Source organism: Molossus molossus, unplaced genomic scaffold (assembly GCF_014108415.1).
Source record: "Molossus molossus isolate mMolMol1 unplaced genomic scaffold, mMolMol1.p scaffold_m16_p_15, whole genome shotgun sequence".
Taxonomy (NCBI): Eukaryota; Metazoa; Chordata; class Mammalia; order Chiroptera; family Molossidae; genus Molossus; species Molossus molossus.
In genome coordinates this window covers 39,062,455-39,086,041 of record NW_023425350.1, presented here as the reverse complement: position 1 = coordinate 39,086,041, position 23,587 = coordinate 39,062,455, and the positions used below count along the sequence as shown (strand labels likewise).

General features: G+C 36.6%; 1 protein-coding gene across 24 annotated transcripts in view; it reads left to right on the top strand.

Annotated features, from left to right (window-relative positions):
* Positions 1-23,587, top strand: part of CCDC88A (coiled-coil domain containing 88A) — a 133,239-nt gene that overhangs the window by 72,295 nt on the left and 37,357 nt on the right. For 20 of the 24 annotated variants that reach the window (XR_004959753.1, XM_036263599.1, XM_036263601.1 and 17 more), the window contains 7 exons: positions 1,273-1,419; positions 1,992-2,136; positions 6,582-6,766; positions 11,268-11,405; positions 13,207-14,277; positions 15,430-15,557; positions 23,143-23,284. Coding sequence is in view for 23 of the 24 variants with exons in the window: in XM_036263599.1 (XP_036119492.1) it covers positions 1,273-1,419; positions 1,992-2,136; positions 6,582-6,766; positions 11,268-11,405; positions 13,207-14,277; positions 15,430-15,557; positions 23,143-23,284 (1,956 nt within the window). In the remaining variant the exon portion in view is untranslated. The remainder of the gene's footprint in view (positions 1-1,272; positions 1,420-1,991; positions 2,137-6,581; positions 6,767-11,267; positions 11,406-13,206; positions 14,278-15,429; positions 15,558-23,142; positions 23,285-23,587) is intronic. The other 4 variants (XM_036263603.1, XM_036263600.1, XM_036263581.1 and 1 more) reach the window with 1 other exon arrangement.

The window sequence follows — 23,587 nt, the reverse complement described above, 5'->3', positions numbered from 1 at the left end:
TATTTTATGATAGATCAGCATATTGCTTAGAATTTTTAAAGGGGATATTTGGACATTATTAATTTTATTTAACACTTTGGGGCTCTTTTTTCATTCCTTTATTTAGCTTTATAGGTAGAGCAGATTTTTGAAGTCCTTCCATCATAGTCAAAATACAGTATCTCTCTAATAATTTTACATTTGTTCCTAGAAGTGAAAACAAACATATTGCTGATCCATTCTCAACTCAGAATGCTAAATTAGGATCAGTGAAGGCACTTGGTTGTGCAACACCGGCTTGTAAGCTCTCTTTCTTAACAAATCATAAACAAATAAAAGAAACATTTTTCCCTACTGAATGATTGCCATACAATGTTGCATGAAGTTGAGTTTGACACTGACAGCAAGAATTTGATAATCCTTGCATTTGCATCCTTTTTTCTTAGTTAATTTCTTCATTGTCTACAAACAGTGGAGACTTTGGTCATGTTTATCATGGGGATAAGAAGGAAGGAGTATGTAAAATTTAAGTGAAAATATTATAACATTTGAGCCTGAAAGTTGTCAAAAACAGACCCAATAGAATACAAAGATAAGGTGCATATTAATTCTTTGCCAATTTTTAAACTAATGTATGCATGGCACTGTTAAGGGATCCTTATGAAAGCCACAGTTTTAATATACTTTCTCTTGAAGTTAGTTTATAAACTGCAGACATAAAACTTAGCAAGATAGATTTGTGAACATATGTCTTCAAAACAGATGTAGGGATATTAAACATGTTTTCAAGATGTTTATGTAATATTTATTGATAGAGCCTTGGTTTATGATTTATGTGAGTATTAGTTCAAGTCTTGGAATTTTATTCAAAAACCCCAAACCCTTCATGAAAGCTACAGTTTAAGTGGTAAGAATTCTTTAAATTTATTTCGGCAAATAAATTAAGCCCTGATTCTATGGAGATTTGTGTCTTAAATGTCTGGAAGACTATTTACTAGTTAGTTTTTTATGCTTGTGATTAAGGGATTTAAATGTATTCTGACAATGTTATGTGAAATTATAGTAGTATTACTTATTTAATAGAAATACTGAGTATTTTGTTTGCATAACAGCTTAAATTGGGGTGGGGTAGGGAGTAAAGCCAAGAAAATATCAACTCTATTTTTATGCATAGAACTATTGATAAAGGCAGATTAATGTCTTATTTTACAATCAATTTTTATGTTTTAGAACTAAAAATTAATAGACAGTAACATATTTGTAATAAATAAATCCTATTTGAAATGTTTATAGGAATTAAAAGAAGACAATCAAGTTTTATTAGAAACAAAAACCATGTTGGAAGACCAGTTAGAAGGAACTCGAGCTCGTTCTGATAAATTACATGAATTAGAAAAAGAAAATTTACAACTAAAGGCTAAACTGCATGATATGGAAATGGTAAGTATTGTATGGTAGATCAATTACATGACCTTTAAGGAAAAGATTCATCTGATTTCCCTGTAATGACAAAGGATGGTTAGTGTCCTAGATGCTCTAGCAAAGAAGAGATTAGCTAAATTAATTTATTGCTTCCAATTTTGTATGAACACAGGAGTAGTAGAAATTTTGGCTTTTGTTATAGATGGGTATTATTTATTTTGTCTTGTATTTTTTAAAAAACTAATAAGCTACTGTGTAAACATGCCTTTAAAATACAGAAATAAGACTATTTGGCATTGGGTCAGAATCTTTTGTTATATTACTAAATCAATATATTGACTACGAAGAAGAGTTTTTAGTGTCCCCAAATCTCACTTGAAAAGGATATCAGACACTGGATTACTGTAATGACCAGTAGTAATTATAATAACTGGTTATTGTCTTTAAACTGAAAATTTTAAGCAACTCAGAATGTATTCGCATATTACTCAGTTTCTGGTAAATAAAAGTTGTAAGTAATGTAATGTTAGCTTGAAATTGTACTGTTTCTTAGCTTTCTTTCCTCTCCCTACTCCCTGCCAATAAAAAAGGAACGTGATATGGATAGAAAAAAGATTGAAGAATTAATGGAAGAAAATATGACTTTGGAAATGGCACAGAAACAAAGCATGGATGAATCATTACATCTTGGCTGGGAGTTGGAACAGATATCCAGAACTAGTGAGCTTTCTGAAGGTATTCCCAATATTCTTTTATTTAAATGGATTGATGAATAAAGTTGCGTTTATGTTTACATTTATGAATATTTTATTGTAGTTATTTTTCCCAGCTGGAGATGTTTCAGAAGGCCAGTTGTCCCTAGATATGATTTCAAAGAGTAATATGTTATTTCCACATTCCTAGATCTGATTATCTTTGCATATCTTACAACTAGACTTTTTTGAGTGCAGCAACAGATTTGACCAGTTGCTTAGGCATTATTTTATGTTAGTATCACAAGAAACTGAAATACCAATTTATTTTGAGAAATATAGCCATCTACTAAATAGAACAGAAAAGTCATATTAGCTGGTCAGCTTATTTTTTGACTATAGTCAAACCTAAATAGGAATTCAAAACATAGTAGGAAGAGTTTTAGGTGAATTATGTAGCCAGAATAAAACAAATTAAGGATCTTCATGGCTACTTTCATGAGTATATGTAATCTTCATTTTAGGATTATACCTACCAACCAGTCCAGCCCCAGTTATACCCTAGAGATAATGAACAAGATGCCCAAACCCCCAGATAAATGTTTAACTCTTGTTCTTTTTCCTTAAGTTCCACTCTTGACTTGTCCTCTGTCTTACAGCTGGGCATAGGACATACAGTACAGTTATTTGGGTTATAGCTTTAATTCTACTAATGTTGTTATACTTTATTGAAATTACACTCAGGTCACATTTATTTGAATTAGATAGGTTCTATAATTCCCCAGCTACCCAATATTAAATTCTTCTACCTGCTTTCCTTTCTTCAGCAGGTATTTCTTAAGCACCTACCATGTGTAAAATATTATACCAAGCCCTGAGGATATTGTGGTGTGGTAGACGTAAGGTCCAAAGACAGTTTATAGTCTGGCTCTTGCAGAATAATTACTTCTACACATGACTCATTTGTTACCGTTAGACTTTTCCTAGTTTTACATTTGAGAACCTAATTCCAGATTCTAGGACATATTCAGAATGATGATATTCGGCCAGTGAGTTTGCTGAGATCTGTTACGTAAAATATTTCTGGAACTTTTTTTATTATATTCCTTCTGAATTGACTTACAGAGAAAGCAATTCAGACTTAAATGTTTTCTACTTCTAAAGTAGTTAAAATTACACTGTTAAAAGTTTCATCTGTTAAGTAGGGACAATCATAGTAAGTACCTTGTAAAGTTGTTGTGAGGATTGAATTCCTTAATACTTATGAAGCCCCTAGAAATAGTGCCTGATATATAGTGAGCATTTGAATGTTAAGAATTATTATTATGGCCCTGGCCAGTTTGGCTCAGCGGTTAGAGTGTCAGCCTGTGGTCCAGAAAGACCTGGGTTCGGTTTCCGCTAAGGGCACGTACCTCGGTTGCAGTTTGTTCCTGGCCCTGGTTGGGTCGTGCGGGTGGCAACCACTCGATGTTTCTCTCTCTCTCTCTCTCTCTCCGCCACTCTATCTGAACAAAATATCAAAAAAAAAAAAAAAGAATTATTATGATGATCATTATATCACAGTTGTTTGTAAGTGATCTTAAGTGGGGTCACATACCTTAGTATTTGTTTTGATGTGGGGCCATATTTGTTTGTTTTTGATATTTTTTATTGATTTTTTTTAGAGAGAGGGAGAGAGAAACATTGATGTGCGAGAGATACATTGATCGTCTGCCTTCTGCTCACCCCTTACTTGGGATCAAGCCCACAACCCGGGCATGTGCCCTGACTGGGAATCGAACCAGGACCTCTCAGTCCATGGGATGAAGCTCAAGCCTCTGAGCCACACCGGCTGGGCCATTTTTGTTTGATTTTTTAAAATATACAAGGATTTTCTTTCTAGAAAATCTGCAAAATGTGGAAAAATGTAAAGGAGGAAATCAAAGTCCCTAATAATTTCTTAAATCCTTTACACATTTCAAAAAACTTGCTTCTAGAATTTTTCTACACACACATAGGTATTTTAGACATCAGATTAATGTATATACACAATTCAGGTTCCTTTTTGCACCTAAGATTATAATATAAGCATTCTTTAATGTTGCTATAAATGTGTTGTAAGCATCCTTCTTAATTCTTCATAGTCTGACTTGAAGCTTCTTTGATGTATATTCATAGTCTTCAAAGTATTATTGAGGTATACTATATATTTTAACCTATTCTTGTTCATTTGAAATAAATCACTAAAAATCATGAACTAGAGTGTTGCTAAAGAAGACTAGGACAACTAATGGAATTTTAAAAGTCAGTGACTATCTGGTATATCAGCTTTTACTTATTTTTAATTTTTTCTTTTTTTTTTCTTTATTGAGTTTCAGAGAGAAAGGAAGGGAGAGGGAGAGAGAGATAGAAACATTGATGAGAGAGAACATTGATTGGATGCCTCCTCCATGGCCCCCACTGGGGGTTCGACCCACAATTTGGGTATGTGCCCTGACCAGGAACTGAACCATGACCTCTTGGTGCATGGGTTGATGCTCAACCACTGAGCTCCGCTGACCAGGCACCAGCTTTTAATAGAAGTTTAACAATATGCTGACTAGAGCAAAAGCTGGAAGTAAGAATTGAGGCTTTCTTTACTTAATATCTGGGGGATGCCTGGCCAGTGTTGCTCAGTGGTTGAGCATCGACCCATGCACCAAGAGGTTCAATTCCTGGTTAGGGCACATGCTTAGATTGTGGGCTAAATCCCCAGTGTGGGGCATGAAGGAGGCAGCCAGTCGATGTTCTCTCTCATCCATGTTTCTGTCTCTCTCTTCCTCTCCCTTCTTCTCTAAATAAATAAATAAATAAATAAATAAAATCTGGGGAATAGTTTACCATACCTAATTTTGTAAAGAATGTCTGCTTGTGCCCTGGCCGATTTTGCATAGCAGTTAGAGCGTCAGCTCGCGGACCAGAGAGTCCTGAATTTAGTTTCCACTAAGGGCACATACCTCGGTTGCAGTTTGTCCCTTGCCCCGGTCGGGCTCGTGTGGGTGGCAAACAGTTGATGTGTCTTGCATCGATGTTTCTCTCTCTTCCTCCCTGTCTCCCTCTTGCTATATCTGAAGATAAATGCAAAAAGGTCCTTGGGTGAGGATAAAAAAAAGGAATATATGCTTGTAAGGGTGTGTGTGTGTGTGTGTGTATTTCTTTGCTTTTCTGTGATAGAGAATTTCAAACATACACAAAAGTCGATAGACCTAGAAATGCCCTTTCATACTTCTATCCATTGCCTTTTATAAAATCTCAGATTTCAAAATAAATTCTAGGCATATTTCATTTGTAAATTCGAGTATTTTTATATAATCAAAATATTCAAAGTATCTACTATAAGGTTATTTAAAAATAATTATTTTGGGCTTACTGGACAGTATCATTTACAGAATGGAAGCTGAGTCTTCTTATTTTAAAATGTGATGCTGTAATCTACTTAGATGATTTTCCTTGATAAAATGGAATGGATGATGCTCTTTACACTTAGTTTAGCAGTGATTCTTTAGAGAAAGACTTCATTAAAATACGTTTTCATTGATTTTTCAGAGAGAGAGTAAGGGGGGGGGAGAGAGAGAAACATCCACCCAGAGTTTGCTGGTTTGATTCCTAGTCAGGGCACATGCCCAGGTTGTGGGCCCGATCCCCAATGGGGGGAATGCAGAAGCTGGCCAGTCGATGTTCTCTTTCATTGGTATTTCTATCTCTTTTTCTCCCTTCCTCTCTCTCTAAAAATCAATGAAGAAAAATAAAGAAACATTGATGTGAGGGAGAAATATTGATTGGCTGCCTCCTTTACTCCACCTACTGGGGATCTATCCTGCAATGCAGGCATGTGCCCTGATTGGGAATCGAACCTGGACCTCTCTCAGTCCATGGGACGATGCTCAAACCACTGAGCAACACCAGCCAAGCTAGAGAAACTTTTTCAAAGTGACCAGTGTATGCTCTCTTGCCTTTCTCGGAATCAGATTAGAATTTTTTCCCTTCAAACTGTCTTCCTTTAATTAATTAATTAAATTTTTTTTTTCATCCTCACCCGAGGACATTTTAGCATTCATCTTTAGATAGAGCGGGAGGGAGGAAGAGAGAGAGAGAGAGAGAAACATTGATGTGAGAGAGACACATAGAGTGGTTGCCACCCACACGACCCCAACCGGGGCCAGGGACAAACTGCAACTGAGGTATACGCCCTTAGCAGGGACCGAACCCAGAACTCTCTCATCCACAGGCCAACACTCTAAACGCTGAGGCAAACCGGTCAGGTTGTCCCACTCTGATTTTTATGGATGCATTAAAAATTCAAGACTCAACTGTCCTTCTATCTGTTTTTTCGATTGTGTCTATCTTGTATAACTTTTATAAAGTTTTTATATAGTTATGGACCAAATGATGTACTGCATGTACACTCAATATTTTAAATAGTAAAGAGTAAACATAATTTTACCAATGACATATTTTTCTATGTTATAGCACCACAAAAGTCTTTGGGCCATGAAGTGAGTGAGTTGACATCAAGTAGGTTACTGAAGTTGGAGATGGAAAACCAGAGTTTGACAAAAACTGTAGAAGAGCTTCGGAGTACTATGGATTCTGCAGAAGGTAACACTTCCAAAATCCTGAAAATTGAAAAAGAAAATCAAAGACTAAGTAAAAAGGTAAATAAAAATTAATGTTTGATGTTTAAAATGTATGTAAAAGTATAAATAAATAGCACTGTAGTAAAACATTTATTTTCCAGTTCTTAATGTTACTATTTTAAAGTATTATGGAAATTTTTAACATACATAAATGTAAAGTAAATAAATTTGTGTTCTCATGACTAAACTTCAATAATTATTAACTTACCGCTAGTCTTATATCTACCCCTGCCTACTCTCTGCACAACCATTCGATGATTTTGAAGTGAATCCTAGATATAGTGTCATTTCACCAACAAATATTTCAGTATCTATCTCTAAAAATCAAGAATTTTAAAAAGAAAAACAAAAAACAAGAACAGTGACATCATACTTTAAAAATTAATAATTTTTAGTCAGCATTTTAATTTCTTCAATTCTGTAATTTTTTTTTACATTTTGTTTAAATCTGAATCCAAATAAGGTCAATATGTTCAATCAGTTGATGTGGCCCTTAAGTCTTTTTCAGTCTATAGGTTTACTCTTTTTTCTTAGTAGCTTTTCTGTTGAAGAAATGAGGTTATTTGTCTAACAGAGTTTTCCCACAATTTAGATTTTGCTAATTGCATTCTTTTTGTGTCACTTAGCACGTTCTTTTGTTCCCTGTATTGACTGTTTTACTGTAATCAGGTTCAAACTGAGTTTTTAGTAAGAGTATTCATGAGGAGTGTGTATATATTTCAATCAGGAGGCACACGTCTGGTTGTCTGTCTTTTTGTGATGTTGTCATGGAAAATCATTTGCTTGGATCCCTTAATTATAGATTGCAAAATCTTAGTTTTCTAATTATATCATCCCTTCTAATGTGGTAGCTAGGGTATTTCTTTAAAGAAAATCTTTCTTTTAAAAACGACTGGTTTAAAGAAAACACCGTTAGTAATTCTGAGGAATAGCTCTTATGGGAAAAGCAGGATGAATGTTTGATTTTATTCCTTTATTTATTTACCAGTTTCCTAATAATTAGTTGGTTTTTCTCAGATCCTCCTGAGATAATTGAGTGAGTTTGTTGTTTTAGTGTCATTAAGAACTCATGGATTTAAGAATATTTAAAGTGTTTCAATCCACCACATTTATTTTTTTTACTGTCCCAATTAAGCTGTTTCCTGAATCCTTATGACACAGCCTTAGCACTCCATGGGAGCTTCCTTGCTTTCTGCCATGACAAAATGCTGTTGGCTTCTACCCATGGCTAGCTTTTGCTTTGATAGATTCTGGGTTGCTAGACTTCCGTCTGAAAATCTTCCTAACCTTTAGTGATTTTTGAACAATAGTATGCATCAGAATCACCTGTAGGACTTGTTAAAAGACTGCTGAGCATATTATGCCTAGAGTTTCTGTTTTCTTGGTAGGTTCATAATGGGGGCTAAGAATTCTCATTTCCTTGGTGATGTTCAACCTGCTGTTTTGGAACTGTGCTTTGAGGGACCACTACCTTAGATAATGCAAGATTTTCTTGCAAGAGTTTTACTCTTTTATAACATTTTATATTTCCTTTAGTCTGTTAACCAAATTATTTTAATAAGCATTTGACAATATAGTGGTAATGTAGGAGTGGCCATTTAGAACTTGGAACAGTTTTGTTTTGGTTGTAATTATAATTGGGTCTGTAAATTATAATTTGATTTTGAAATTACCTTTGAAGTCTAATTAGTAAATTCTTAGTGATTCTAGCAATTTTCAATAAATTCATTAGATAAAAGATGTCTTTTGTAAACTAAATGTTTCACTTGAATTGCACTAATGTAAAACAACAAATGTATTTAATTAAATAACTGTTACTCATGTATTTTAATCTATAAGAGGAGAACCAGATTAATTAATTATAACTAAAAGCTTCCTAAACATGTAAATTAATGTTACTGGATAAGACAAATCTTACTGGATAAGATTTGTGAATTGATGCTTTTGAGATATTGGAAGATTATTTTCCATGTGCAGTTATCTTGAGCTGATGTTAAAAAGAAAAAATTCAGCCCAGCCAGTGTGATTTAGTGGTCGAGCATCGACCCATGCACCAAGAGGTCACCAGTTCGATCGCCAGTCAGGACACATGCCCAGGTTGTGGGCCCAATCCCTGGTTGGCATGCAGGAGGCAGCCAGTCAATGTTCTATAATAATGGGGAAATCAATGATTGCATATTTTGAACTTAAACTTGCTTTTCTATACTTTTATACTTATTAACCACATACTATATTATAGCTTTAAAATGTATAAATGAAAATAAATTTAAACCTAGACTATAAATATTTGTTGGAGTTTTTCACCAGTATTATTCTCCTTTTTTATTTTTCCTCATTAAACTTACACCACCATTTCTCATTTTTTTCTCATGCATTTTATTTATTTATTTATTTTAAATCTTTATTGTTGAATGTATTACAGATGTTCCTAATTTTCCCCCATTGACCCCCTCCTCCCCACTCCCGCCCCTCTCCCACACTATTGTCTGTGTTCATTGGTTATGCATATAAGTTCTTTGATTTATTTCTTCCCACCCCCCAACCCCTTTCCCTTTGAGGTTTGTCAGTCTAGCAATGAATTTGTACTTCTTAATCCCTTCACCTTTTTCACCCATTCACCCAACCCCCCTCCCATCTGGCAACCAACAAAACGTTCTGTGTATGTATGAGAATGTTTCTGCTCTGTCTGTTCATTTTGTTTGTAGATTCCATTGTCGATAGATATGTACTCATTGCCATTTTGTTTGTTCATATATTTTATCTTTTTCTTCAAAAAGACCCTTCATCATTTCATATAATAACAGTTTGGTGGTGATGAACTCCTTTAACTTTTTCTTGCCTGGGAAACTCTTTATATGGCCATTGATTCTAAATGTCAGCTTTGCAGAATAGAGTAATCTTGGTTGTAGGTTCTTACTTTTCATCACTGTGAATATTTCTTGCCACTTCCTTCTGGCCTGCAAAGTTTCTTTTGAGAAATCAGCTGACAGTCTTATGGGAACTCCCTTGTAGGCAACTAACTGCTTTTCTCTTGCTGCTTTTAAGATTCTCTCTTTGTCTTGAACCTTTTGGATTTTGATGGTGATGTGTCTTGGTGTGGGCCTCTTGGGGTTGATCTTGTTTGGGACTCTCTGTGCTTCCTGGACATGTATGTCTGTTTTCTTTACCAAGTTAGGGAAGTTTTCTGCCATTATTGTTTCAAATAGGTTTTTGATTTTTTGTTCTTTCTCTTCTCCTTCTGGCACCCCCAAGATGTGAATGTTGGCACGCTTGAAGTTGTCCCAGAGGCTCCTTACACTATCCTCATTTTTTTTCTTTTTTCTTTTTGGTGTTCTGATTGGGCATTTTTTGCTTCCTTATATTCCAAATCAATGGTTTGCTTCTCGGATTTACATACTCTACTATTAAATTTGTGTAAATGATTCTTTATTTCAGTTAATGCCTCCTTCATTTTTGACTGTGCATCCATCATTTCTGACTGGTCCTTTTTTATGCTCTTGAGGCCCTCACTAAGTTCATTGAGCATCCTTATAAGCAGTATTTTGAACTCAGCATCTGTTAGGTTGCTTATCTCCATTTCGCTTAGTTCTTTTCCTGGGGTTTTGTTCTGTTCTTTCATTTGGGACCTGTTTCTTTGTCTCCTCATTTTGGCTGCCTCCCTGTGTCTGTTTCTGTGTATTACTTAACGAGAGGTATGGGGCTATCTGAGACCAGATGCTGCTTGTTTGAAAGAATTTAGGAAAACCTGAAGCAGGATCCAAGACAGGCCAATCCTATGGTTAAGCAACTGGCAACAGCTTGAGTGGGCCTGAAAGTTGGGTGCGGCAAGGCCTCAGGGAATCACATCATGCATTTTATATTCTCTTTCTTTGTGTACACAGAAATTCTTTGACTATAAAATTTTACTTTAAAAATTTACTCAAGCCAAAGAGAGCATTTCAGTAAGACTTGTACAGTCTTCATAGAGCAGCCCATAATTATCAATATTCACTTGGATTTGTCTTTGTGTTTACAAGTAGATACTTGCCTTCAAAGATGCAGAGGATAAGAAAAATAGTCATGTCTGCATATTTTATATAGCTGCTAAAATTAGCATGGAATATTACTTGAATTTCTCTACTAAATTTAAAAATTTTACCATTTGGCCCTGGCCAGTTTGGCTCAGTGGTTAAAGCGTCGGCCTGCGGTCCGGAGAGACCCGGGTTTGGTTCCCGCTAAGGGCACGTACTTCGGTTGCAGTTTGTCCCCGGCCCTGGTTGGTCGTGCGGGTGGCAGCCACTCGATGTGTCCCTTCACATCGATGTTTCTCTCTCTCTCTCCCTTCCTCTCTCTCCCTCCCACTCTATCTGTACAAAAAATGGAAAAATATCCTCGGGTGAGGATTAAAAAAAAAATTTTACCATTTGGATATTAAAATTGTATTTTATATTTAATTCAGTGGTTATCTTTTGCTTTGACATGTTCCCACTGTTTCTAAAATACTTAATGATATATTGTTCTGTGATTTAATTTTTTCTAGGTTGAAATTCTTGAAAATGAGATTATTCAAGAAAAGCAAAGTCTTCAGAATTGTCAGAATTTAAGCAAGGATGTAATGAAGGAGAAGGCTCAACTTGAGAAAACAATTGAAACACTTAAAGAAAATTCGGAGAGACAGGTTCATAAATTTCTTATTAATCATTGTGTTTTAAAATTTATTAACAAGATAGTTTACACATATATAAGATATCCATATAACATTAAAGGGAAATCTTTTTTTTTTTTTTTTTATCCTCACCCGAGGATATTTTTCCATTTTTTGTACAGATAGAGTGGGAGGGAGAGAGAGGAAGAGAGAGAGAGAAACATCGATGTGAAGGGACACATCGAGTGGCTGCCACCCGCACGACCAACCAGGGCCGGGGACAAACTGCAACCGAAGTACGTGCCCTTAGCGGGAACCGAACCCGGGTCTCTCCGGACCGCAGGCCGACGCTCTAACCGCTGAGCCAAACTGGCCAGGGCTAAAGGGAAATCTTTTATAATTTTTTTCTATTTTAAAGTAACTAGTTTTATCTCACTTTCTATGCCGTGTATTTTAGGAAAGTTAAAAGGAAAGGTGAGAAGTTTTAAAATTGACAGTATGGTTAGTAATTATCTTGCCCTGGCTGGTTTTGCTCAGTGGTTAGAGCCTCAGCCTATGGACCAAAGGATTTTGGGTTTGATTCCCAGTCACAGGAATGTACCTGGGTTGTCGGTTTGATCCCTGGCCCTGGTCGGGTTCGTGTGGGAGGCAGCCAGTCAATGTCTCTGTCTCACATTGATGTTTCTGTCCCTCTCTCTCCCTCCCTCCTTTCCACTTTATCTAAAAATCATTCCAAGAAAGTCCTTGGTTGAGGATTAACAAAATAATAATTATGTTGTATAAAATTTTGCTGTACATGTGCTTTCAAGTCTGTGGACAATGACTGTGGAGTGGAGTTGGGGAGAAATGCCACTGTACTCTGGCCCTACTAAAAAAGAGAAACGTGGTGGCAGCAACCATCTTGGATACTTGCAAATTTATTTTCAAGTATATATTGAACATTCTCACTTAATGCTTGAGGAAACAGAACTGGGTAGATTGACTTGCTATTTTCAAATTTTTATTTATTTTTTAAATGTACAAGGATTTATTTTATATTATCTACGTGTAGTCTTCAAGCCACTTATAAAAATACAAATTTCTATAGAGCTACAGAACAAAAATTCTAGCGCTAAGCATGAATCTGTACTTTCACCAAGTTCTTAGGAGTTTGTTTAACATGCTGAATTTTGAGAACTATTAAACTAATCTATGCCATGAATTGAATGGATTAGTTTTAAAATGTGCCAGGAGATTTTGTTATTTTGATGTTTCCACATCAGCATTCTTTTGGGGAATGAATATACACACATATGTATATACATATATGTATGTATACACATACATTTATACAATATAGCAAATATTTACTGAGGATCCTCTGTGTATAGGCATTTCAAAATTTATTTGTGGAAGTAAAAGCTTATATCCTCAAGGAGGTATGTGTATATGTAATTAAATAATCTAAAGATCATCTTGATTAATATTAAATACATTTCTCTTAACCATTCCATCCCATTATGAACTTACTAAAGACATGATCTTTTTTTTTTTTTTTGGTACGTGCCCCTATTGGGAACCGAACCCAGGACTCTCTGGTCCACAGGCCGACGCTCCAACCACTGAGCCAAACCAGCCAGGGCAAGACATGATCTTTAATGACCTAGTGGCAGTACACATATACAGTGGTCCCTCAGTAAATATTTGTCAGAATTTAAAGTAAGATATACATGCTAGCAACCTTTTATGTTCTGAGTTCCCTGTTGGTTTTTGGAAGGGAATAACTATATAATTTAAAATGTTTAGTTCTTGCTCAGTTAAGTTTTTAATTTTCACCTTTCTTGTTTTAAATTAGATTAAAATATTGGAACAAGAAAATGAACATCTGAATCAAACCGTGTCTTCCTTAAGACAGCGCTCCCAGATAAGTGCTGAAGCAAGGGTGAAAGACATTGAAAAAGAAAATAAAATTCTCCATGAATCTATCAGAGAAACAAGTAGCAAGCTAAGCAAGATCGAATTTGAAAAAAGACAAATTAGAAAAGAATTGGAACATTATAAAGAAAAAGGAGAACGAGCAGAAGAACTTGAAAATGAATTGCATCATCTTGAAAAAGAAAATGAATTGTTACAGAAAAAGATAACCAATTTAAAAATTACTTGTGAAAAAATTGAGGCCTTAGAACAAGAAAATTCAGAGCTAGAAAGAGAAAATAGGAAATTAAGAAAAAGACTGGATAGCTTTAAAAACCTTACTTTTCAGTTAGAATCCCTAGAGAAAGAGAATTCCCAACTCGATGAAGAAAACTTAGAACTTCGAAGGAATGTGGAGTCTTTGAAGTGTGCAAGCATGAAAATGGCTCAGCTGCAACTAGAAAATAAAGAACTAGAAAGTGAAAAAGAGCAGCTTAAGAAGGGTTTAGAGCTTATGAAAGCATCTTTCAAGAAAACAGAACGCTTAGAAGTTAGCTACCAGGGTTTAGATACAGAAAATCAAAGGCTACAGAAGGCTCTAGAGAACAGCAATAAAAAAATTCAGCAACTAGAGAGTGAACTACAAGACTTAGAGATGGAAAATCAAACACTGCAAAAAAATCTAGAAGAGTTAAAAATATCTAGCAAAAGACTAGAACAGCTAGAAAAAGAAAATAAATCACTAGAGCAAGAGACTTCTCAATTGGAAAAGGATAAGAAACAACTGGAGAAGGAAAATAAGAGACTCCGACAACAAGCAGAAATAAAAGATACCACATTAGAAGAAAATAATGTGAAAATTGGAAATTTGGAGAAAGAAAACAAAACTCTATTCAAAGAGATTGGTATTTATAAAGAATCTTGCATTCGTCTGAAAGAGTTAGAGAAAGAAAATAAGGAGCTTGTCAAAAGAGCAACTATTGATATAAAAACTTTGGTTACATTACGTGAGGTAAGTATAGTTACCTAAATTTAAGGCAAAAGTTTTTTGTATTTTTAACTCAAAGCTTTAAGTTTTATTGGAACCCATCAGTAATTTGCATCATCTGCTTATGGATCTAAAGTAGAAATTTAGAATTAGAACTATAAACAGTATAGAATTAGAACCAGAAAGTTTCCATTTTTCCTGCTTTTGTTAAACTAATAAGTGCATGTAAGCTGTATTTTTTTAAGACATTGTATTAATAAAGTTTTCATGTGGTATGTGACATCTTACATTATAATTTTATTTCAAAATAATGTTAAAATATTTGATCAAGACTCCTACTGAATGCTAAGTATAATGGGAAGCATGATAGCCACTATTTATTGAATGCTAACTGTGTGCCAAGTACGGGACTAAGGACCTCATAAGTTGTATTTATATATTTATATAATTTTATGACCAATTTTTATAGGTATTATCTCCATTAGATTAGAAAACATGTTCAGAGACATGGGAAAGGATGCTTGTGGGAGAAGGGTGTTGTATAGGAAGAAACATGCACTAAAGTTCTAGCTCATTATTCGAAAAATTAATGGATATGTAAAACACAGTTCTCAAACATAAGGTGGTGGGTTCACAAGTAGAGAGTAAATAATTTCTTTTTTTAGTTTTAAATACCAAGGTATAAAAAGAAGTATTAGCCAAAAAACAAAAACAAAAAAAGATAAAACTATTCTGTTTGCACTACATTATATTATTGTTGCTTAACTACTACATTTTTTTCTTAATCTTTTCCTGGACACTATGGACTTTTTTTTTTCCTTTATTGATTTTAAAGACAGAGGAAGGGAGAGGGAGAGAGACATAGGAACATTGATGAGAGAGAACATCAGCTGGCCGCCTCCTCCATGCCCCCCACTGGGGTTTTGGCCCACAACTTGGGCATGTGCCCTGACCAGAAATCAAACCATTGACCTCTCGGTGCATGGGTCAGTGCTCAACCACTGAGCCACACCAGCCGGGCCGGGCACTTAACTACTTCTTAATGAGGGAGGAAAAATTCAATGACATTTTCAAATTATATTATTTCTGGATGGTGGTAGTTAGAATCCTGGCTGAATTTCTTGGGTGTTTATGCTCTTGACACTTATGTGAGTTTTGCATTCCTTTTAAAATAAGGATTTGGTGAGTGAAAAATTAAAGACTCAACAAATGAATAATGATCTCGAAAAATTAACCCATGAGCTTGAGAAGATAGGGTTAAATAAAGAGCGACTCTTACATGATGAGCAAAGTACTGATGACAGGTGAGTATTAAGTCTTTTATAAACAGTTGAAATTATTATTATTATTTTGCTTAAACATTGGTTCTTTCCTACTAGCTACAGAATACATTTATGTATTTTATTTCACTGTTTCTGGTTCTTTTCTTCCCTTAGAAAAAGTACTATAGGAAAATAAAAAGTAAAAATCAGATAAAGACAACCTAATATTGATCTAAGCAAAAAATGCAAAAATGTAATATTAATAGTTTCATAATAGGAAAACAGGACCACCTAGGTAGCCAAAGTTCTGAAGCTGTAATTTCCTGTGAAAATAGAATGAGACATTAACAACAAACCCCTCAGTGGTGAAATATGAAGTCAATTTAAGCAAGTTAGTTTTTTTTTCTTTTTATCCTCACTTGAGGACATTTTCCTATTTTTTGTTCAGATAGAGTGGGAGGGAGAGAGAAGGAGAGAGAGAGAGAGAAACATCAACGTGAAAGGGACACATTGAGTGGCTGCCACCCACATGACCAACCAGTGCCAGGGACAAACTGCATCCAGGGTACGTGCCTTTCGTGGGAACCGAACCCGGGTCTCTTTGGACCCCAGGCTGACGCTCTAACCACTGAGCAAAACCGGCCAGGGCTAAGCAAGTTAGTTTTTATTTGAATCATGTGTTGCTTAAATGCCTCAATTCTTTAATTTATTTTTGTGTGCCAAAATGTGGGCTTAAGGAGAAATGGAAGAAAAGTATGAAACAAAGGAAAATATATTCAGAAGCAATTAAGGTATAAAAATAAGGTAGAAAACTAGGCTTGACAAATGAAATAAAAAATTCACATATACCATTTAATTTTGAGAATAATCAATACAGTTTCAAAAAAAATAATCTTCCATGGCATTTACAATCTATCAAACAGTTAATCACATTTTTCAAGTAGTCTACTGTTTAGCATCTAGTCAGCTATGTGATTCCAGCTATAAATGTGCATTGTTAAGAATATTGTTTTAGCCCTGGCTGGTTTGGCTGAGTGGTTAGAGTGTTGGCCCTCAGACCTGAGAGTCCCAGGTTCGGTTCCTGCTATGGGCACATACCTCAGTTGCAGTTTGTCACCGACCCTAGCCAGGGTCTTGTGGGTGGCAACCACTCAATGTGTCTCTCTCACATAGATGTTTCTTTCTCTCTCTTCCTCCCCCTCTCTCTCCTGCTCTATCTGAAGATGAATACAAAAATGTCCTCAAGTGAAGATTAAAAAACAAAAGAATATTGTTTTATGTGGGCTAGATTTTAATTTATTGGAATTTCTGTAATTAGTTAATTTGTATTTATCATCTACCCATTGTTCTAGTAAATATTTTTACTGTATATCAAATGAATGTATATAGGAAAATTTAATGCTGATTAAATTGGATTTGTTTATGTAATATTGAGAAATTTCAAGTTAATAGACCAAATTGATACTTTAAAAGTTGCCCTGGCCGGTTTGGCTCAGCAGTTAGAGCGTCGGCCTACAGACCAGAGTCCTGGGTTCAGTTCCCACTAAGGGCATGTTTCTCAGTTATAATTTGTCCCTGGCCCTGGTTGGGGTCATGTGGGTGGCAACCAGTCAGTGTGTCTCTCTCGCATCGATATTTCTCTCTCTCTCACTCTCTCTGCCTCACTTTCTCCCTCCCGCTCTATCTGAAGATAAATGAAAAAGAAAAAAAATTCTAGCCCAGCTGGTGTGGCTCAGTGGTTGAGTGTTGATCTGTGCACCAAGAGGTCGCCAGTTAGATTCCTGGTCAGGGCACATGCCCAGGTTGTGGGCCAAATCCCCAGTGGGGGCATGCAGGAGGCAGCCAATCAATGTTTCTATCTCTCTCCTCTTCCTCTCTCTCTAAAATCAATAAACAAAAAAATTTTTAAAGTTAAAAATAAAAAGTAAAGGTTGTTCTATAATAACAAATACAAATAATTTGAGGCATTTATTCTAGCAATCAATCCAAGCAACCTTTGTTGAATTAATTATACAGGTATTTCATGAGAAAACAATTTAGAGTTAAACAGATAGTCAAGGGCCAATTTAGTTGACTACCTTTTAATACAGATACTGAATGCATGTCACTTCTTTATTCAAACAGATTTATTACCTGCCATGTGTAAGACATTTAAAAAGTTGACTCCCCTCTGCAAAAAAAGTAGGGTAAATTGTGTAGCTGCCCTAACTGACCCAGTGTTATAAATGTATGAACTCAGCTATAGATGGTCCCTTCATTCTATATGGTACTTCTTGTCAAACTTTAATTCATACAATTACTGTAATTAATATTAATAGAGCTCTTGTTATCTCCTGATTATAAAGCATCAAATAAATGATAATGCTTAGGCTAACCCTAGAAGAATGACGGAAATTTGAGACTTCCGGTCAAGATGGCGGTAGGTAAACACAGTATCGGGTCCTCCCACAACCACATCAGAGTTAAACTACAGAACAACTGTCATTCAAAACCGCCTGAAATCAGGCTGAATGGAAGTCCTACAACTATGGAATTAAAGAAGCAGCCACGTCGAGACTGGTACAAGGGGCTGATGCGCAACTGGCTGGTCCCACACCCAGGTGTGGTGGATAAAATCTGGAGGGACACCTCGGCTGGGAAGGTCCTCCCTAAGAAGTGAGGAGTCCTGTCCACACCAGGCGCTCAGCTTAGGGTTCTAGTCCCAGGAAGAGAAGTCCCAATAACTTCTGGCTGGAAAAACCAGTGAGACTGAGGGAGGCTGAGGTAGCTGGAGCCCCAGGCAGCTCCTCTTAAAGGGCCCGCACACGGACTTACTTGGATGTGCACCCTCCAGGTTCCAGTGTGGGGGAGGCAACTTGAAAGGCACCAGAGACATACAGGGAAGAACTGAGCTGTTTGGCATTGAAGAGGGGGCTTTCTCTGGGACAAACGTGCTGTCAGAGGCCTTTGTTCCTTTGGTGAGCCCGTCCCTAGGGCGGCAGACAGCCGCAATATCTGGAACTCCAGCAACTTGGCTCATACTCTTTGCCCTGCCCTGGTGATTCCCTAAGATTCAGGCCCACCCAACTTTCAGGCCCACCCAAGCTGTTGCCAGTTGCCTTACCATAGGGTTGGTCTGTCTTGGATCCTGCTTAAGGTTTTCTTAAATTCTAACAAGCAGCATCTGGTCTCAGCTAGCCCCATACCACTTGTTAAGTAATACATAGAAACAAACACAGGGAGGCAGCCAAAACTAGGAGACAAACAGGTCCCGAATGAAAGAAGAGAACAAAACTCTAGGGAAAGAACTAAATGAAATGGAGATAAGCAACCTAACAGATGCAGAGTTCAAAACACTGCCTATAAGGATGCTCAATGAACTTAGTGAGAACCTCAGCCAACTTAGTGAGGGCCTCAAGAGCATAAAAAAGGACCAGTCAGAAATGAAGGATGCATGGTCAAATAAAGGAGGCACTAACTGAAATAAAGAACAATTTACACAGATTCAATAGTAGAGTCAGTAAAGCCAAGAAGCAAACCATCAATTTGGAATATAAGGAAGCAAAAACCACCCAATCAGAACAGCAAAAGGAAGAAAGAATCCAAAAAACTGAGTATAGTGTAAGGAGCCTCTGGGACAACTTCAAGCGTGCCAACATTTGCATCTTGGGGGTGTCAGAAGGAAAAGAGAGAGAACAAGAAATCAAAAACCTATTTGAAACAATAATGGCAGAAAACTTCCCTAACTTGGTGAAGAAAACAGACATACAAGTCCAGGATGCACAGAGAGTCCCAAACAACATGAACCCCAAGAGGCCCACACCAAGACACATCATCATCAAAATGCAAAAGGTTCAAGACAAAGAGAGAATCTTAAAAGCAGCAAGAGAAAAGCAGTTAGTTGCCTACAAGGGAGTTCCCATAAGACTGTCAGCTGATTTCTCAAAAGAAACTTTGCAGGCCAGAAGGGAGTGGCAAGAAATATTTAGAGTGATGAAAAGCAAGAACCTACAACCAAGATTACTCTATCCTGCAAAGCTGTCATTTAGAATCGATGGAGACAGATAAAGAGTTTCCCAGAGAAGGAAAAGCTAAGGGAATTCACCATCACCAAACCGTTGTTATATGAAATGGTGAAGGGTCTTTTTGAAGAAAAAGATAAAAAATACGAACAAACAAAATGGCAATGAATACATATCTAGTGACAATGCAATTACAAACAAAATGAACAGGCAGAACAGAAACATTCTCACAGATACAGAGAACATTTTGTTGGTTGCCAGACGGGGGGGGGGGGGAGGGTGTTGGGGGAATGGGTGAAAAAGGTGAAGGGATTAGGAAATACAAGTTGGTTGTTAGAGTGACAAACCTCAAAGGGAAGGGGGGTTGGGTGGGAAGAAATAAACCAAAGAATTTACATGTATATATGCATAACCAATGTACACAGACAACAGTGTAGAGAAAGGCAGGAGGAGGTCGGGAGTGGGGTGGAGGGGGTCAATAGGGAAGAAATGAGGAACACTAATACATTGAACAATAAAGATACGTTTAAAAAAAAAAAGACAAAAGTTTGCCAAGTGGAAACTGTGCGGAAGGGCATTCCATGCAAATAAAGCACAGAAAGTGTGTCAAGCATTTCTTAGAGTGACATGAATAATGTCAATAATAAAAATAAAATAAAATCATTTTTTTAAAGGTAGGTTGGAAAAATGGCAATTTGGAGGCACAGAACCCAATGAGAAAGCTATTGTAATAGTCTAAGAAAGATGTGGTGCATTTATTAATCCACACTTTTGTTTATATAGTGAAAGCATTAGACATGGAGATGAGGGCATATAGTGAACTAAAAATTTTAGGAAATGGAATTGAGAGTAGTTAATACCCATATTAGAATCTGGGGAATTAGGAAAAGAAGTGTCTTAAGCCACTAAACCATCTTTCTCAGCCAGTAAGTTAGTCTTAATGTCACAGAAATAGAGGCTCACGGACATAAATTCCTTTAACATTTTCTCTCCTTTATATCAGAATTTATGTATATCTGCATTTATCTTTACCCTGTACCTCAATCGTTGTCCTAAATTCTTTTGTTAGTCTAGTCTTTTCATCTTTGCGATTGATGTCATTCCTTCTGCACTCCTTTGAAGATATAGTTATTATGAAGATATTCATGCCCTAAAGGAATAGTTTAGTTGTGGAATTGAATGTATAAATAAACTAAAATGCAACAAAGTAAATTTAGTGCTAGAGTTGTAACCAGTGCTATGTGATCACTTTTGTCTCTCTCTTTTTTTTATTTTATGTTTTTATCCTCACCTGAGAACATTTTTGCTTTTATCTTCAGATAGAGCAAGAGGAAGAGGGGATAGGGGGAGAGAGAAACATCTATGTGAGAGAGACACATCAGCTGGTTGCCACCCACACAACCCCAACCAGGGCCGGGGACAAACTGCAACTTAGGTACATACCCTTAGCAGGAACTGAACCTGGGACTCTCTGGTCCACAGGCCGACACTCTTAACTGCTGAGCCAGACTGGCCAGGGCTGTCTTTCTCTTTTTTATTTTTTATCCTCACCCGAGGACATTTTTCCATTTTTTGTTCAGATAGAGTGGGGAGGAAGGGAGAGAGAGAAAGAAACATCGATGTGAAAGGGACACTTTGAGTGGCTGCCACCCGCACAACCCAACCAGGGCCGGGACAAACTGCAACCAAGGTACGTGCCCTTAACAGGAACCGAACCCGGGTCTCTCTGGACTGCAGGCTGACGCTCTAACTGCTGAGCCGAACCGGCCAGGGCTGTCTTTCTCTTTCAACAACTCTTTTCTTATGTCATCTCTTTCAATATAGTTTCCTAGGGTTATTATGTTCTTATGCCTCTTATTAATTCATTTTGTATGCTGAGCATTCTCATCCATCATCTCACCTGATAACCGTATTATTATTTGCTTACTGGACATGTCTATCTGGACAGTCCAGAAACAGCTCAGGCATCACAAATTCAACACATCCAAAGACAGGCTCATTAAATGCTTTAAAAATGTTTATTGACTCAAGCTGATACCAAAATGAGTAAGATCTGTTCTCAATGAATTTAAAATCTGGTTAAACACGCCCTGGCCGGTTTGGCTCAGCGGTTGGAGCGTCGGCCTGCAGTACCGAGACCCGGGTTCGGTTCCCGCTAAGGGCGCGTACCTCGGTTGCAGTTTGTCCCCGGCCCTGGTTGGTCGTGCGGGTGGCAGCCACTCGATGTGTCCCTTCACATCGATGTTTCTCTCTCCCTCTCTCTTCCTCTCTCTCCCTCCCGCTCTATCTGAACAAAAAATGGACAAATGTCCTCGGGTGAGGATAAAAAATAAATACATAAATAAATAAAATAAAATCTGGTTAAACAGAAAATATATACATACAAGTTAATTACAGTACAAAGCAGAATATGATCAACTTTTTCATTACATACTTTCGGTTTTTATTTGATTTAGTCGTTGGAGTTCTCAGGTATAAGATGTAGATTATTCATAATCCCTAGTTTATGGTTCACTCTCAAATTGTGATCATACACTCTCCTTTTTGTAATTAAAAATAACCCTGAAGAATAATATAATTATCATAGGCACACCATTCAAAAACATAACTAGCCTAGCTGGTGTGGCGCAGTGGTTGAGCATCGACCCATGGATCAAGAGGTCGCCAGTTCGATTCCTGGTCAGGGCACATGCCCAGGTTGCAGGCTCGATTCCCAGTGGGGGCCATACGGGAGGCAGCTGATTGATGTGTCTCTCTCATCGATGTTTATATCTTCCTCTCCCTTCCTCTCTCTAAAAATTATATATATATATAATTATCTTTATAAAATATGATATAGACAACTAAAATATTGACATTCACATTTGTCTGTCTCTGTCGCCAGTGTCTTGTCTTTAGTATATTTTTCCCTTTTTAGAATATTCTGCATGTTCTTTATACCCTAAAGACAAAATCTTCAATGAGTTTCAAGTCTTAACTAGTCATATGTTCTTATTTAAATACTTTACCCTTAATAGTATAGATAAATGTTTGATAATATAATACTTTCTTTCTTTTTTTCTTTTTTTTTTAATCCTCACCCGAGGATATTTTTCCATTTTTTGTACAGATAGAGTGGGAGGGAGAGAGAGGAAGGGAGAGAGAGAGAGAGAAACATCGACGTGAAGGGACACATCGAGTGGCTGCCACCCGCACGACCAACCAGGGCCGGGGACAAACTGCAACCGAAGTACGTGCCCTTAGCGGGAACCGAACCCGGGTCTCTCTGGACCGTAGGCCGACGCTCCAACCGCTGAGCCAAACCGGCCAGGGCGATAATATAATACTTTCTGTAGATTCTATTATAAAATCTCTAAAAGGAGTAGTTTGAGACTTAAAAAACTGAAAGAAATATAATGCCTTTCTGACCATTAATTTTTTATTTTGACAATCTAGGCTGTAATCTTCATTTCCAGGAATAGTTTAAATAGGGGAGACTGGGGCAGTAAGAGGAAGATAATGTAATTTGCCACTTAAAAAAAGTATAAGATCTATTTATGGCACCAGTATCTGTTGTCATAAATTATCTTTAAAAATAATTTTATGACCTACAATAACAAACTTTTACTATTTTTATACTTGGATAGTAGGTATAAACTTTTGGAATCAAAACTAGAATCCACACTAAAGAAGTCCCTTGAAATAAAAGAGGAAAAAATTGCTGCTTTAGAAGCTCGATTAGAAGAATCCACAAACTATAACCAGCAATTACGCCAAGAACTTAAAACAGTAAGTAGTTTCCTTGGAAAGAGTTTTAATTGTTAAATATTCAGAGGGAAAATTGTAAAGTAGAAAATAAAAATGTAATATTTTATTAATATTTTGTGTCTTCTTGAATTTGAGAGTGTTTATATTAAGTAGATCTTTGTCATGTAGTTTATGACAAATTGTATTTTGTTTATACACCATAGTTTTTTCAGTCCCATTTCATATGTGTATGTCACCCATGCAGTTAGGAACATACCAGAATTGTGATAGTGGGATGGGGAAAAGGCAGGCTTATTTCATGGGTAAAAACTCTCTGTGTGGTAC